At 40.2% G+C, this 17402-nt stretch overlaps 1 protein-coding gene across 1 annotated transcript in view; it reads left to right on the top strand.

Annotated features, from left to right (window-relative positions):
• The first annotated feature begins 864 nt into the window (after positions 1–864).
• The window catches only part of AHR (aryl hydrocarbon receptor), a 66994-nt gene continuing 50456 nt past the window's right edge, over positions 865–17402 (top strand). Inside the window, exons 1-2 of the mRNA XM_074574799.1 lie at positions 865–1064; positions 9093–9280. Coding sequence (XP_074430900.1) covers positions 1009–1064; positions 9093–9280 — 244 coding nt within the window. The 5' untranslated portion in view covers positions 865–1008. The remainder of the gene's footprint in view (positions 1065–9092; positions 9281–17402) is intronic.

A 17402-nucleotide genomic window follows, 5' to 3' on the forward strand; every position in this document is an offset into this window, starting at 1 on the left:
GGTGTTGTTATTTCTGGTTTCTCTGACAGGCGGTTTGCAGCCGCCACGGTTCCCGCCCGGGGACGCGGGGCAGGTGGCAGCCCTGGGGATGGCGGTGGGTGACAGACACGCGCATCACCGCGCCACTGCGGTAGCGTCATTTTTCTTTCAAAATCGGACGCTGTGACTTTCCCCCACCCCCCGGTTATTTTTTGCTATTAGGGCTACACGGGCGCTCGGAGCGGACCTTCCTTCTCACCTTGCCGAGGGCACCCTCCGCATCGCTCCCCGGCCACCCTCCGACTCCCTCCGCACCCCCGAGCCCCTCCGCCGCGGCCCCAGTCTTCCCTCTCCTCGCCTGACCTTCCCAACATGGCGGCACGGCCGCCCCCCTCCTCCCTCCGCCGCCGCCGCCGCCAGGGGCCTCCTCGGCGAGGGGGCGGCGGCGGCTGTCAGCCGGGCGGGGCGGGACGGGACGCGGCCGGGGGAGCTCGGCGGCGGCGGGAGGAGCGGTGGTGGGGCTGGGCCGGGCGGGGCGGGGCGGCGCGGCCCGGCCCGGCGCCGCGCACACTGACAGGCGCTCGGCCAGCAGACGGCGGCCGTGCCGGGGTGCAGAGGCCGCCGCGCACCCTCCCGCCGCCGCTGAGGGAACCGGCCGGGAGACGGCGTCGCCTCGGTGGGGTAGACGCGGGACGAGCGGCGCTGGAAAGCCCCGGCCGCCCCCACACCTGTGCCCTCCGGGGGCGGTGAGTGGGTGTAGCCGCCGCCGATCACCTGGGATCCCCGCCCCGTAGCGCCTCCGCCTCCCGTCCTCGCCCGCCTGGGGAAGGCGCCACCGCCGCTGCCAGCGATCCAGCGCGCTGCGGGAAGCAGGGCCGGGGCCCGCGGGCGAAGCGAAGCGAGGCGAGGGCTGCGGCGCCGGTGGGACTTGCCCCCTCCCGACAGCCGGGGCGAAGGCGGGCAGGAAGGCGGCGGCTGCGGCCCCCGGCCGGCGGAGGCTGTGGCGCGGGGCGCTGGAGCCGCGGCAGGATGAATCCCAATGTCACCTACGCCAGTCGCAAGCGGCGGAAACCTGTGCAGAAAATGTAAGCGGCGGGGCGGGAGGGGAGAGAGGCGGGGAGGGAAGGAGGGACCGGCTCCCCGGCGGCTCGTCGTCCTGCCGCGCACCGCGCCGGGGAGGCCCGGCGGGGTCGGCCGGTGGCGCGGTGCGGTGCAGGGGCGCCCGCGAGAGGTGGTGCCTGGGGGTGCCGCCAGGGTGTTTGTTGCTTTTTTTGTTTTTGTTTTTTTTCTCCTTAAAAACAAGAGAAAGCGAGGAGCGTAGGGGCGGTGGAAGGAGGGAGCGGTGCCGGCCGCGCAGCCGGCTGACCCAGATTGGGAGGCATCTGAGGTGACGGCTCCCGAGCGGCGGCTGCGCTCGCCCCCCCGGCCAGCGGGTCCCGCTGGTGGGTGCCGCCGGTGTGTGCCGCGCCGTCCCCGGCCGGCCACCGAGCGATGGCTCCGCTCCCCCCCGCACCGCTCCGCTCCCCCCCGCACCGCGGCCGCCGGCGGCTCAGGTGTTTCAGCGGCGAGCGCCGGGTGGGAGCCGGGAAAGGCTCAGCCGATTCCCACCGTTTTAGGGCTATTTTTAGCCGGTCCGGGAGGGCTGAACCGGCTTTAACCCTCCGGTATTACATGAGATGTTTTTATTTGTTCGGCTCCAACCAAACCTAAGGGCTGCAGACCGGTCGAAAGAGGCGGGGAGGAGAGAGGGGGGGAAGTCTGGCCGTATGGTGGCTTTTTGTTTATTAATTCCTCTTTTTTGAAACTCTGGGAACAGCTTAGTACCTGAGTAATTTCATATTATGCACCTGCTGTAGCTTTGACTGCCAGGCTTTGCATGCTTTGCTAAAAGACGGGTCTCATGAGAGTGATTTTTCTCAGGCCGGAGGAGATGCTTAACTTGCACTTTCAGCTGAAAGTCGAGAATCTATAGGTTATAAAAAGTAGCAAAGCTAAACTACTGAGTTGCAAGAAAAATAAGCTAACCATGATGCAAAGCTCAAAAAAAATCCCAGTGTATTTCTGCGGGGTGTTTCTGTAGATGTGAAATAACTGGCAAGACTACAAAAGCATTAAAGGAGAGAATGACAAATATTTAATGAAATTCTATTGTGAATGATATGTTTTTAGATTTATAGCAGACAACTGTCTTGGGGGCAGGGGAATTAGCTTGAGTGCTTGTTTCTTTACGGTTGGAGTTGTTAGAATGAATGCATGTACATAGCTGGGTTTTCACCCTAGGAATTAACACAGTGTGTCTAAAAATGCACTTAAAAAAAAAATCCCTTGCTAGAAGACTTATTCATTATGAAAATAGCAGTGTTTGCTTTTTTGACCATTCATTTCCAAACAAAAACGTAGAGGTACTGAATTAAATGCACACTGTAGATCTGGATTTTAAGAATGAAATGAGTGGGGTTTTTTGAAGGAAAAAAAATTTATCGGTGAATTAGTTGCTAAAGGCAAATCTTAAGTTCTGATTGTGAAAGGGTGAAGTGCCTTTTTGGTAAGATCACTTAATGTCTGGCTTACTATTAAATTCTGGTTAGTCTTGGTTAGAGGATGTGAAATCTTCTCTTTTACGTTATTACAGTATCTAAGTAAGTAATCCTTTTCCATGCATCTCCTCTTTATGTAAGTTGGCTGAGCTTCTCTGATTAGTTGAACTTGAAGCCTTTTTCCATTATTAATGAGAACCATTTATCTATTGAGCGACTTTGCCCTTTAGGACCAAAGGGAGAAGTGTGTGTTTCTTCTTAAAATAAAAGTTTTCATATTAAAATAGTTTCCTCACTCATAAATTGAAGCAGAGGCTGATTATTAACCCACCTTGTGTGTATTTCTAGACATTATGTTTATGCAAGACAAATCTGTCTCGTATGTAACTCGCTTCTGTGTTGCTTTTCTCCTCATAATGGCTATGCTCTTTGGTTGCTTCTTCTGTTAGACCAACCTTACAGAACATTGCCAGTGGGTCAGAGGGCTCTGATTTCTCACGTAGCTAATTACAGACCATACCTTTAGGCCAAAAAAAGTGGGAGAGACAATAAGCTTTTGTAAATGATTGCAGGAGGGAAGGAAGATATACTTGCTGGTGGTTAAGAAAGATTTTAAACTTCATGAACAGCTCCAGTGTTGTGTTTTCATGTCCTATGGTTTGACACTACTGTGATTTTAATCTGTTTGAAGTTGGCATTTCCTCCCCCCAAGTAGAATTCGTAGCTCTTCAGGGGAGGGGAAAAAAAAAAGAAAAAAAAAAACAAAAAACAAAAAAAGGAAGAGGTGACACATTGTTGGGACCAGTATCTTTTACAGAAGAGACTGTTTCTGTAGATAGTTCTTCTAATGATTTATTTGTCATATATGTAACTCTGAATGGAGCATGGTAATTGGTAACCTGTGGCAATAGGCAGCTAGTTTATAGAAATGGAAGAAGCTATTCACATAATGCCGTAGTTGCTATGGGAAAAAAATGAAGTAGAAGAAATACTACTTGTTTCAGGTGCAAATCACTTATTAAAGCCATGATGGTAATTCAAAACTAGCGTAAGAAACTTCCCCCCTGCAACTCCCTATTTTTATTATGTGCCAAGTAAAGAACTGCACTTGAGAAGGAGACTCGGGCTATTGCCTTACAGTGCTGAGTGTTGAAATGTGCTTTTTTGATTCAGTAGGGAAATACAGTATCACAGCTGAAAAAGAAAAGCAATCATGGGGGAACTTAATAGGCAACTGTTTCTGCAGTTCATCTTGTTATCTTGTCATCTAAAAAATAAAAAAAAGCCCCCTGAACCATGTGTACTCCAATTGCATGTAATATGCTACAGAAATCACTCTCAAAACCTTGAAGCCTTTGAATTTCCTCCTCATTTAATGTTTGAATACTGCGAGTCCCCCTGGTGGCAGCACGTCTGTGGGGTGTTTCGGTCCCCACTGAAACTTGGGAAGCAATGGGTGGCCCCTGCTTTTTCTTCTTCCTTTTTTAAAGTCTCGAATTCTTTTTTTTTTTTTCTAGTGATTAACTGAACTGCTGAATTAATATACTAGTATTGGAGTAGGAAGGATAAAATGCAAATTTCATGGAAATGGGTTTTACTATAGATAGATTCTAACATTAGGTGAAGGATATTATATAAAAGTAGCTCCACCTTGTAGTTTTTCCACTTTTCTGCCTTCTAGCTCCAATTTGCCTTGTTCTTCTTTACTGTAGTGTTTGGATAGGAATTGTTTTCCATAACTGCATAAATGTTACAGACAAGGAAGGACATAAATGTTACAGACAAGGAACGGGGTGAGGAGGTCTAAATGTTTGCACCATACTAAGCAGGCACAAAAAGCGGAATGGCATATTTCTTTAGCAGACTAAATGAGAAGTTATGATATGATTTTGTTCTGTTAGCTTAAAGGTATTTATGATATTAAATACTCCAGAGAAGTATGTTTGACTGGTTGATCCTTAATTGTGAGTAGATATAGTAATTTCAGAAAGCAGTGTAGAGATATTTTAATTTAAAAAATTAAACCATTTATGGATTCTTTCAAGGCAAACAAATAAGAATTGCCAGAACAAGCTTTCAAAATAGAAGTTCGTCAGAAAAGAAAAATCATCATAAAAAGATTGTAGCATCTGCTACAAACAGCAGTTTGCACCTCTTATTTGAAACACAGGCAATAAAGCTGTTGTCATATGTAGAATAAATTTATTATATATAAATGATAAATTTGTCAGTCTTGGGGTACCTGTATGTTACATGTAGGCTGCTACTTAAAATTAAGGTTTGGGTTTTTTCTGTTGGTTAGGTTTTGGTCAATGCGTCTTGCAAAAGCATAATTTTTAAAAAGAGAATCTGTAGCGAATGGGAATAGACAAATGTAGATAACACAGTAAGTAGATAGGAACATACTAATTTTTTTTTATTTTTTTCCAAATAATCTTGGCTTGTCATCTTAAACAGTAATGAAATATATTAAAACTGGGTGTGAAACTTTCATTCTTGGTTGGTGCTCTGGCTGTCTCTGTCACTCTTGTGGAGTCCTTCATACACCAAAACACCACAAGCAAAGTTAGAACTCTGCTTGCCACTGGATGACAAACAGTTGCACAGGATCAGATGAGTAGCACAGCGCTTGTTGAGGTTTCTTAGTAAAAACAACTTTATCCCTTCAGCAGCCGAAATCTTTGCTGGTTTCATCGCCTGCTGAAGGAGCCACTGCAAAGGGTGTCTTGCCCCTTCAAGATAGGTTGCCAACAACTTTTGATCAAAGAGATCAGTCATCTGTTGCTTCCAAAGGAATTTTCAGCTAAATTTTGAGTAATTGTAAATTCAGTGTGGGCAATAAAAGAGTAAGTGCTCAGAAGTATTTTTCATTTGCTAAAGTAAATAGATAATTTTGGACCATGTCACCTATTGTAATACTTGCTTAGTGGTAACTAGTGCATTTTATATCCCTGACCTGCATTAAATTAAATAATATACATAAGAATAATATGTTATTGCATGTACTATTAAATATGAGATGAAAAATTATATGTAGCTGAAAAGATTAAATATATAGCTAATATACATATTCTTCCTTATGTCCTTTTTTCCTAAGCAATTAAACAGTTCTGATGAGCTTCTAATTAGTTGTTTTTAACAGAATTAAATTTTTAAAATGTCACTGTATCTTTAGTGCTCTTCTTGCACATTCTTTTATTTCCTGATGTCATTTCACACCTCAGTCTTGTTAATAAGGTACGATGCTTTTCAGTGCTTGGTTGCTGGGTTTTCTTCCTTCTCTTCAAAGTTTTTGTTGTCATATTATGAACAAAATAAATTTATGCTTTCTTTTCACCTTCTCAAAGAACTGTTTCAATTTCCCTTTAAAAAATACAAATTAACATTTTAATATTGAAACTTATTTTGGTCTTTTGATAATAATTAAGACTCAGGTACCTGTGCACTTTCTTTTTAATAATTTAGTGTTGTTAATGTCGGTGAAGGTGCACATGGTAAGCATGTGTTGTGAGAACTTCTGATTAAGTAGTCTGTAGCAGACCTGTGAAAATAGTAGTCAGCTAATGTTATGATGGCAAATCCTTTTGAATTGTTAAAACAAGAGTTAAGAGTGCTTGCTAGTCTTGCAGCTGTTGGTTGATAAGGACTGTAGCTCAGTTCGGGAACGCTGAGTGTACAGAGACCTCTGGCCTTTGATTAGGGAATTCAAATTTCCTGTGAAAGGTAAAAGATCAAGAACTGAAAGATCAGCTTAAAATCCATTCCCTCCTTTAGTCTTTTTTTGTCTTTTTTCCCCCATTTTAAATAAAACACATGCGTGGCTTTAATCATGACATAGCGTGTAATTTTCCTTGAAGATAATTTTCTGCGGCACAGCTAGGGCTGTCTTTAGCAGCAAGGGTTTACATAAGTGGATGGAAAAAGGTTTAGCTTGCTACTTATACCCCCGGCATTTCCGCCCTTATTCCCTTTGTCACTAAGGGATCCGTTTTTATATAATGGATTTTAGTTCAGTGACAAAAGGGAAGATTAGGGAAAATCAGTGTTTGGTTTGGAGGGAGAGAACATGGTAAGATTTATGCTGCAAATACCAGTAAAGTGAATATTCAGAAATATTGGATGCTACGTTTAGAAAATCTTTATGCTTTGAACCAGTTGGAAGTAAGAGAAATCATTACAAAGTAAAGCAAAGACAATTTGGTCTAACTAGCAACTTGACGAGGTAACTGTGCAGTTGCATATAGTTTCAATTACCTTGGTGAACTGCTTATAGAAGTTTTAAGCAAAGCGCAGCACAATTGTGAAAATAGAAAAGTTGGTATTTAGTGCTGATTCATTTGGAAAAGACTGTGTGTTTTGAATGCTTTCCATGGGGACCTCCACTTTTTGGAAGCAGACCTGTTTGACTTGATAACGGCGAGCTGTTCACTGATTGTTATACAACAGTTATCTGCTTAAAGTTTGGAATTTATTATTCTGTCTCATTTATGGCAGTTTAATATGTAAAAAATATTTATGAAGTAGCTTTTAATGTTACTGGTAATGTTTGGTGATTTTTGAACTTTATTTTGTTAGGGTTATATTTAAATTGCATTAATCAAATGGCTTTTACAAGTGAATGTTCTGCCAGAATAAGAGAATATGAAGAAAGCTTTACTAAATTATTTTAAGTTTTAAGTTTAATATACACTTGGGGATATGGTGAGCTGCAGATCTCAAAGTCAGGGCTTGTGACTGAAACATGCATCTAACTGAATATTTAGTTTGTCATCCACTGCAGTTGATGATGAACCTATTTTTTTCTTTTTTTTTTTTTAAGAGAGAATTTTCATGTTTCTTGATTCATCTCTAGTGGCAGAGATTGTAGGGGTGGGTTTTTTTGTTGTTTTTGTTTTTTGTGTGCATATGGCTGGACTCGATGATCTCAAAGGTCCTTTCCAACCGTGAAGATTCTATGATTCTGTGATCTGTTTTTTCCCCACTTTTCCAATGTTTTTAGGATACAGCTCTACTAGAACCGTGTTATAGACAATCTTTACCCCACAGCAAGCTTAACTTTATCCATCTGGGGAGTAAGTAGTTGCTGCTGATATATTATATTTCTTATGTTAACAACATTTTGTATTACGGCATCTTCAAGTTCCCAGGCTCCGCATAAGGAGCCGCCTCTAACGTGCAAAGGGCAGCCGTAGTGGTAGGGAACAGGCAGCAAGACTTAAGAGCAAGTTTTTGACAAGAGACACTTGAATAAACAATGCCTGTGAAAAGAAGGGCTTGAATTTAAACTAATAAGAAGTGTAATTGAAACATCGAGTAAAAACAAGCTAAAAATAGGAATGTCTACTCTATCGCTACTTATTTGACTGGAAATAAAAAATGAAATTATTTTTCAGTATGGTTTACTTTCAGCTGTGGTAAAACTATTGTAGCTTTTGCAATTTCTCATCGTAAAACTGATGTGAGGATGAAGCTTGGAAGCAGACTAAATGAAATACTGAAGAAATTGACTGCTGAAAGTCTTTATGCCCACTATTTTTGTGAGTGATAAGTCTTGCAGAACCAACGTTCCTATGACAGTAGCACAAATTGGTAACTGCTGCAGGTCTCAAGTAGAACTGCAATACTGGAAAAGTGAGCATGAATCACTCCTTAATTAGAAAACTGTTTAATAAATATCATAAAATGTACTATGGCTTGTGGAGATAAATTATTTGGTTTCAGTGTTGGCTTGTAATGACTAATTATAATTCAAATGAGTAGGGGTTTAAACCTGTTCTGAGGACTTCTGCGTACGTGGGAAGGTGTGAGTATCCAAGTATCTGGAATTGGAGCTCAGGGTGGATACGAATGGAAAATAGCAAGTTTCCAAAAACTTCATTATGTACTGAAAGCTTTTTAAATTGTACTTTGTAGGGTACAAAGGCATCCCTTCGTTATTGAAATTGAAATGCTTTCAGCTAGGAGGTGACTTAAAGGATAAGCTCAATAGTGTTTGCTACAAAGATTCTACTTGCTGACTGAACTGTATCTCTTGTTTTCTTGTGCAGTTTCGGATGCTTCGTTGTCTAACAAGTTACCAAAACTTTTGTTGTATTCAGCTGACAGTAGCCTATTCCAAACATTGACAGAAATTAAGGACACTTGTGAAAAATTGTAATTGAAGTGAAAAAGTGTACAGTCAAATGCATTTGTACACAAATATTACTAAAAGTTAGTGAACTGTTTCTAATAGGAACATTTGGAAGAATTCATGTGACATTTGAGTGAAAGTGTGGGAAGCTTTTTATAAAAAAGCATTGAATGTCAAAGGTTTCAAATGCTCGTTACCTGTTCAGATAGCTATTGTGGCTCTAACCGCTTCATTTAACAGCGTGTGTATTGGAGGTGAGGTTAAACCGTCTTAGATATTTATTTATTTTTCTGATGGGAAGCAGAAGTCATTGGGAAAAACATTTTGCTTGTTAAATTTTAAAAGACAATTTGTAACATTAGGCTTGGTGAATATTTACCTTAATTTTGTGTGGGAACTGATATTTATATTGTGTTTGTGTTTTTGCTTTTTTTTTTTTGCCACAGAGTAAAGCCATCCCCAGCTGAAGGAGTCAAGTCCAATCCATCCAAGAGACACAGGGACCGCTTGAATGCAGAGTTGGACCGCTTGGCCAGCCTTCTGCCTTTCCCTCAAGATGTTATCGCCAAATTGGATAAGCTGTCTGTGCTTAGGCTTAGCGTCAGTTACCTGAGAGCCAAAAGTTTTTTTGATGGTAAGAGCTGGGAATTTATTTGGGTTTGGACTGCTTGTAAAATTCTGTTCATGCTGTATGCTGATTTCAGCTGTTTAAGTACTTAAAACCGTTAATTTATCTGTATTTTAATGGAACATCCAGTTTCTTGGGTATATACAATGTAACTGGATAAAGTAAGCTTTCCAGTTTCTTGAAAACCAAATGTAACTACTTATATTTCACTTAAATCACCAGCCTTTCAAAGCTTTGCATTTGGAAGTAATATTGCCCTTAATGAATCTTCCAGTTCTTTTCCTTAGACTTTCAAAGACACTGAGAAGACTTATTTCTTTCCCCTCTCAAAATCGACTTCATAAAACCATTACTGATCAAAGCAAGTCATATGAGTTCCCATCAGCTGTATGTTTTGCTTAATGATGCATCAGAAATGACTTTGTTTTGATATAAAGTGATTGCTAGTGCCCCTTCCTATAGTTTATTGCAAAGGCGACTTCTAAAGAAATAGAGGCAAAGTCTGTCCTGTGTTCAAGCCCTGATTAATGCAGGGCGTGAGGCATTAAGACGACAGCTGAGGTTCTCCAGTTGTGTGGGCAGGTTTTCCCTGGCCCCAGCCCTGGCAAGGGTGATACAGCAGTGCTCGGAGTATTAATCAGGCCAGAAACATGTGTCGTCTTACACCATCTCGGAGCTGGCCAAGGAGTCCTACCCCTCTCCTTCCCTACTGGAGTTGTGCTGCAGGGTGAGAAGAGGATGGCTGGCTTCATGCCAGTTTCTTCAAAGGCAGAAGTAGTCTGGTCCTTTTCATTGCTGGAATAAAGCAGGGAGCTTTTATTTAAGTGCTTGTCCTTTTTTTTTTTTTTTTTATCAGTCAGTGAAGTTTTACAATATTATGCTGAAGATGGAATTGTGTTGATCAGCTGTAATTAAGGAATCTTGCTTGCAATGGAGTTGATATTAAATTGCAAGTGTGGTGGGATTTTTTTTTGTTTGCGTTTTGTTTTGGTTTTGTTTTTTTTTTTGTTTTTGTTTTGGTGTTTGTTTTTTTTACTAAGGTTTTTGGATATTAAAATAACCTCTGTCCCCAGCAGTTTAAGATTTCGTGTTTCAGTCTCTTGATAGTGACTCCATATCATGGATGAATGGACTGAAGAAACCTAAAACTGCCTAAGATAGTGCCACTTTTTCCTGCAGGAATGCAGAACACTTATTTTCATTTTTTGTGTCTAGTGGCTTCATTCTAGTAGTGCTTATAAATTTATATACTGTGGTTTATTGTTTGAAGAATATATGCAAGTGTGTTGATTTCTGTGCTTGTTCAGGACAATTGTTAGTATGGAATCTGCTCAAGTTGTTGTTTTTTTTTTTTTTTTTTTTTGAAAAATTATGGGTCTGAAACAAATGGAAGATTGCAAGTGTTTTGCCTTACTTGGGATGCGATGGAAGTGCTTGATTTTTTGATACACACACCCCCCCAAAAAAAATGGACTTGAAGGTCCTGGAATAAAGGGATTTAAGACTATGATTTCTATATAGGAAAAAAATTCATGTCTTTGGCTGTAAAGAGTCAGGCAGAATCACTTCACACCAAAATTTATATCAGTTGCTCATTTCTAATTTGAACACGAAGGTAGCTTTCAGCCATTTAGAGTGGTGACGTTAGGTGTGCATTAGTGACAGAGAAGTTACATTTGCATTTCAGGTTGCAATTTAACTCCTGTGGTTCCAGAATTGAAGCAAACTTAACCTGTGTTTTCAACTCAGTAGCATACTATTAAGACGGTATCCACATCAGACAAACATATGTAGCTAATGCTACCATACTGGACCACAGCTGTAGAGTATAGGGTATTTAATTGTGTTATAATGAATTAAGTAGGAGAATTTTGATTTGCCTCGTGGGAAAGGACTTCTCAAGCAACAAGGAAGTGCATATTCTAGGTGCATTAAAAATATTTTTCCTGTAGTTTCCATAAAATAAAAAAGCCTGGTAAATGTGAAAAGATAAATAATTTGATGTTGCTCATCTTGTGCAAGACACTTTGAACAGTGTAAGATGAAGCAAGTTTAACATACACCTTCAGATGGAATAGCTTCAGTAGAAGCTGTCTTACCTTTTTTAGCAGAAAAAGGATTTTTGATACTGTTTTTTTAGGCCTTTGAACTGTAGGACTAAATCAGGTTAGTAATCAGTATCTGTCTGAAGGTGTTTAAAGGCTTACATCAATAACTAAGGTAAAGATAAGCAAGAGTAACCAACCTATGACTGACAGATCCAGTACTGAAAGTAAGACCTTTTGTACTATTTCAATGTACTTAAATAACATGGAATCTATTTCAGTTGAAACTTATTCTCCAAAAGAGAAATTAGTGCTTTGAAGTACAGAATTAACAGAAATACCTTGAAACCCCCTAGGTCAGAGTTTCACGATCTGTCTATGCAGTGCTTCTCACAGAACTGTTTTTCTGAAGCGATGATTTGTGTTGTTAAATATATGCGGAAAGCCCTATAGAATAAATCTGACAAATGCAAGAGTGAGCACTGATTGTCACCTTGAGTGCCTAGACAGAGCCAACAGGTCCACTTTATTAACGCAGCATGCTGAAGTAAAGGGAAACGCTAAATGAATAACAGGATGCAAATGGGGGGTGTGTAAATTCCTGCGGAAAGTAAAATATAAACGCGTAATCATATGATCTTGCTTGAAAGGAAACCCAAGTTTTTGCTGTAACAATAGATATTTTTTCAAAGAAAACACTTGCATTTTTCCAAGTTTAAATAATCCAGAGTGAATGTCTATTTTCTGAAGGCGGAAGTCTGGGGGAAGGGGGAAAAACCTGTTTTGTGCAAGACATCTCAAGGAGTTACATCAATTTGAATAAATGTACCTCAGTTAGACATCTACAAGGGATGGTTTTGTTACTTTAAAATTTAAGTGTGTGTATATTAAAAAACCAAAACAAACAAACAACCCAAAACAAAAAAGCATCTTCCCCTGCCCTCAGTCATTAAGATGGTACCAAATTGTCTTCAGGGCTAAAGACAGACGAGTTTTTCCATAGCGTTGACTGAAATGTGTTAGACTTCTGCATGCTTACCATATTTCAGGTTGTAGAAAATAGGTGTTTATTTTGGTTTATTTTCCTCTTCCATGACCTCAGAACATCTTTTTTTCTTCTGTTGGTGATTGTATTCTGTTAAGGAGTTGCTTTTGATTGTTGTAGTTAGTGAAGTTGTGCAAAGTGATCCTTCTGTATCATTACCCTTTAGATACACTAGTTGTGTGTGGTCAGGTTAGTCTCAAGGCCACGTGGTGTCAGAAGGCTTTCTGTATCCCCATGTCAAGCACTCTGGCATGCTTTTATATGTATGAATTTGACCTTGTAGTCAAGAAGGAAATTTCAGTAGTGGCTTAAAATAATGTCTCAAGTCTGTTTCTTTATAAAGTCAAAGTTCTTGCGTGGTGATTTCAAAGCTAAGAAGTGATCTAAGGTGGTGTCAGTTCTCAGCTGTGCGATGCTACCTGCCTGTACTGAAGTGGATTAGCAGTCCTCAAAGTCAAGCAGGTTAGCTTAAATCACCGCTGGAGTGTTTATTTTGTGCCTGTGAGATGCTTTCGGAAAGTGGCTTAAGGCAAGCCTTTTATTTCTAAGAGACTAGGATAAATCAGGCAGGTATCTGCTGACAGCCAGTAAAGAAAGACTTTATATGTTGTCCTGGTATTATTTCACTCCGTTTTGATGCTAAGTGCCCATGCATGTGTGCAATCGGCGGTGAAAAATATAGAGTGGAATATGGGACAACAGCTCTTTGTGTGGGTGCAGGTTGGTGTGAGTTCAGCATCTGGAGCACAACTGGATGATCATTTAGGCATAGCCTGTGCTCCCCATGTATACTAAAGGGAAAAGCCCTTTTGCCTCTAGCTTTGGTCCTGATATGATGAATTGATAATCATTTAAGTGCTTTTCAGCTGTAAGGAAGAACATTTATAATGAGTCTTCTCAGGGTTTTGGTGGAGCGGTTAGATTAAAGGGATAAAAGTAGAGTTAGTATGATTGATCGCTTTTTTTAATGTTAGGGGCATGATTTTTCATTTTAAAGGTATACTGAGAATTAAGGAGAGGCTTGCACAATCTAAAATGAAGTAGCCGTGCTACATGTGTGTATCTATATATTAGAAACAAAATTTAACATGTTGCTTATTAATTATCCTTTCATCCATTTCACTAAGAATTCCTGTGGTTTAAAGTATGTGTTTTTTTCCCTCTTGCTTATTGGACAGTATTCTGCAATTACAGAAGAAAGTTTCTGCTCAAAATTAGTTTAGAATTGGTTTCTTATGTTGTATGCAAGTGATTCTGGCAAGCAGAGCAATAACAAAATAATTAAGAATTTTTTCCAGTAAGTTTGCATTGCCTAATTTTACTTTGTAATATAATTAACACACATTCCTTGGCATAACATAGCTTAAATTCGCAACGCACCCATTGTCATCACATACATTATATCAAAGAATAGATTTTATTTTTCCTGTGATGCCCGCTGTTCTATCGTACTGTGTACTGGAGAGAACAGACTGTATGTGGTTCCTGCTCTGGAGAGTATAGCTTAAGATAAGATGTACAGATGGGAAAGACAGGCAAAGTGGGAGACAATGTATGTATTCTGTCACATTGAGAAGGGCTGCAACATATCTGCAGTCTAGCGCGTATAGATATCTCTTCTGCCAAGGGTTAGGTGGCAGTCTGAAACATAAACCTGAAGTACAAAACCAACTGATTAAAACTCAACCCGTTAAGGCTGGGATAATACAGCAGGTCTGGCCTGGCTTGCTTTTAGTTCAGACTGTCACTATATTTACCTGTCTTGTTTGTCTAACGCAGCTTTCCTAGTGTATTTTTTGAAAGTGTGACTTCTCTTTCACATTACCCTTTCCCTGCTCCTCCTGCTGTGTACATAGCCCCTCCTGACTCCCAACTCAGGAAAAGCGAAAGCCCTCCAGGATGGAGCCAGGTAGTCAGGCTGCACTTACTGCTTTCAACTGTTTATGTTGATGCCATATAGGAGTTGACTGTTGCCAGCAGCTTCTGGTAGGCTTGAATAGTGGTATTTGATTCAATGATTCAGTCATGAGCCATTTTTGTACTCCCAAGGTACAAAACGCCCCAGAGTTTGAGAGAGATTGTTTGTGGGTTTTGTAGAACACCATCTGATTTTGATGTGAAGTAGTTAAATGGAGAATCCACCACATCTCTTGGTAATTCTTCTAGCAGATATATCATCCTATTAAAATATTATTCAGATTTAAATTTGCTTCATTTCCTGCCTTGGAAGTTATGTCGTTCTCTGTCTAATTAGCTTTTCTTGTGTTCAGTATTTCTACCATGCATATGAATTCATTTTCACATTTTTAAGTGAGCTGCTTTGAATCTTATCTGAGAGTTGAAGGAAAAAAAATAATTGAAAAAACCCCAAACAAACTAACTGTGTTTCCCTTTGTACTGTCTTCCCTCCTGGCCCTAATCCAAAATTATTACAAAATGTGAACCTTGGAATTGTATGGTTATTTCAGTATCGGGCTATCGTTCCATTCAAGTTATTTCCTAATCCATGCTTGCTCTTCCACACTGCTGTACTTGTTCTTTTTTTTTTTCTTTTTTTTTTTCTTTTCAAATGTTTCCCCGCCTGCCCCCAGTCCCCCGAGATTCACACTGGCCACTTGTGGCTGTCTGCTGCAGGCTATTTTAGCCTGTATTTTACGTAACAGAACATAAGTAGGGATTTAGGCTTTGAAGTCCTAAATTCTGATCTTCAAAAATAATGATTAGAGAGCCACATAGCTGTGACATCACTTTAAATCTCTAAATGTGTATGTTTTCATTGTTACATGCTCATTCTTAGCTTGCTGAGAAACATTTTATTTTTAGGAGTGCTGTGTCACTAGGCACATCATGCAGCTAGGCAGCCCTATGGATTGATATATTTGATTTTTAATATACCCCAAACCAAACATCTAAAATTGAAAATTCTGTTTATATCACAAAGTAAGAGCACAATATGTCAATATATTTGTAGGATAAAGAGGAGAAACCACATACAAATATGGATAGTTAATGCATTCTTTGGGTATTCTTTTCCTTTCACACCGTAGTATTTCAGTGATTAATGTTAATAATTGTTCAAACTCCCTTTGCAAGGAAGAGAAATAAAAGGTTATCTCTTCTTCTCTGCCCTGTATGTATTATTTAATCAAAGGCATATGGAAAGTCAGTGTAGGAGCCTCTTAAGTTCCACAAAGCTGTTGTAAAATTTCTTGAAAACCCTGTCCCAGTATGCAGAGCGCTTGTCTTTTCTCTATAGCCCTTGTTAATAGGGAGATTAGTTTTAAGCATACTGTTCTGGGCTTTGCTCTGGATACCTGTTGCAGTGAATATTCTCTCGTTTGCAAGATCAGAGCCTAAAATAGAATTTATCCTATGCTAACCATGTAAGTGTTCTGCAGATCGACATTGTTAGGGTTAATATGATATTCAAATCCAGAACAGGTAGCAAGGTAAAAAGCCTGGCCTCAGGAAGTACCCACTGCTTCTCTGAATCCGTGTATTCCAAATCTTGCAATCCTTAACATTTTTATTACTATACTGTGGCACCTAAAAAGAATGAGATTTGGAGTTTTTGTGATTAAAGCCACAATGACTGTTGATCCTTCCTCCAAAGACAGTTCGAGTGGAGAAGTATAATCGGAGGTAGCACCAGTGTCTCAACATCTGGCTTCCGTGGACTTCGTGATTCATTATTTGTACTAGTATAGCTTACTTGACTACGACCTTAAAAATACATTCTGGTAATTTAAGACTTCAGTGTGAATACACTTTAAAAATGTGTACAAATAATCTATTAATACTGTAATAGCTTTTAATGCTGCCTGTGCCATTATGACTCAGGAGTTTTCCTCCTGTATGTGCTTGTTGATAGGAGAAATGCCCTAGCTTTTCCTGTTTGACTTTATCTGTATTCTGATAAGGAAATACGACTTGCTTGTATGATTAAGCTCTGTAGATGTTTACAGTTCTAGCCAGTTATAACACTGTTTATTTTTCCTGAGTAAACAAAAACTTTAGCTCTGTTAAACCAGTTTCTGCTCCATACATGTTTTGATAGGGCACTAACTGGTTAAAGAATGATTACTTTGTGAATCGTTTTGGAAATCTAGCTAGATAGCTAGAAGTTAATTCTACTTACCAGAGCTTGGTTGTTGTAATGGATTAATTTAGAATCTCTTTTTAAGAGACTTCAAAAAAGGTAAAAGAAATAACTAATTTCAAAAATGCTCTTCAGAGTTTCAGATGATGTGGTGATAAATGTTTCCTGTGGAAAGCGTCACAGGTGTTCCTGCATCTCAGTGCAGTGATGGACTTTAATAAGGCATTATGTTAATGACAAAACTTACCATAGTTATTCTGGAAACTTAAATGAAGTAAACTGTAAGAACCAGAATATAGGGAACTGCCTTAAGAAAATGTAGGTTTGCTGTTTGCCAGCTGTGAACATTAAAGGGGACACACAAATAGGAATTAGTCGCCTTCAGTGATGCATGCTAAACTCTGTTTTTAATTGAACAAAGAGATGCTTGTTTTTTTCCACTGAATAATTGCCTCTTGAAATTCAACCCATGTGCCTTTTGAATTGCTCAGCACTGCACACTTTATGCGTGGCATCATATAACATCTAATAAGCTGAAAGACATACATAACTTGGCCCCTCGAGACAAATTCTAACTGATTGCATAAAGTAGGAATTTACTGGAGCAAGTCCATGGCCTGGCTGGTCAAATATTCTGACTCCCCCATCAGACTCCATTGTCGTGTCTTCAGTGGTACAAGTCCTGTGGGCCAGCAGGAGACACTAGCTTTTCATACGGAAATACTCAGTTGTAGTGAATTCATTTTGGTCTCTTGCTGTCTACATCAGAGTTACAACGTGAAGGATGATATCTTTCCTTTATTGACAAGCTATTTTCTTTATTGACAAATTAGTCACTGTGACACACAAATATTTCATGTGTTTGGAGGAAAAGGTAAGGGTATCCCCCGGTCTTCCCCTTGCTTATACCAGTTGTTGCTTGGTGCACTTTCATCAGAC

Source organism: Larus michahellis, chromosome 2 (genome assembly GCF_964199755.1).
Source record: "Larus michahellis chromosome 2, bLarMic1.1, whole genome shotgun sequence".
NCBI lineage: Eukaryota > Metazoa > Chordata > Aves > Charadriiformes > Laridae > Larus > Larus michahellis.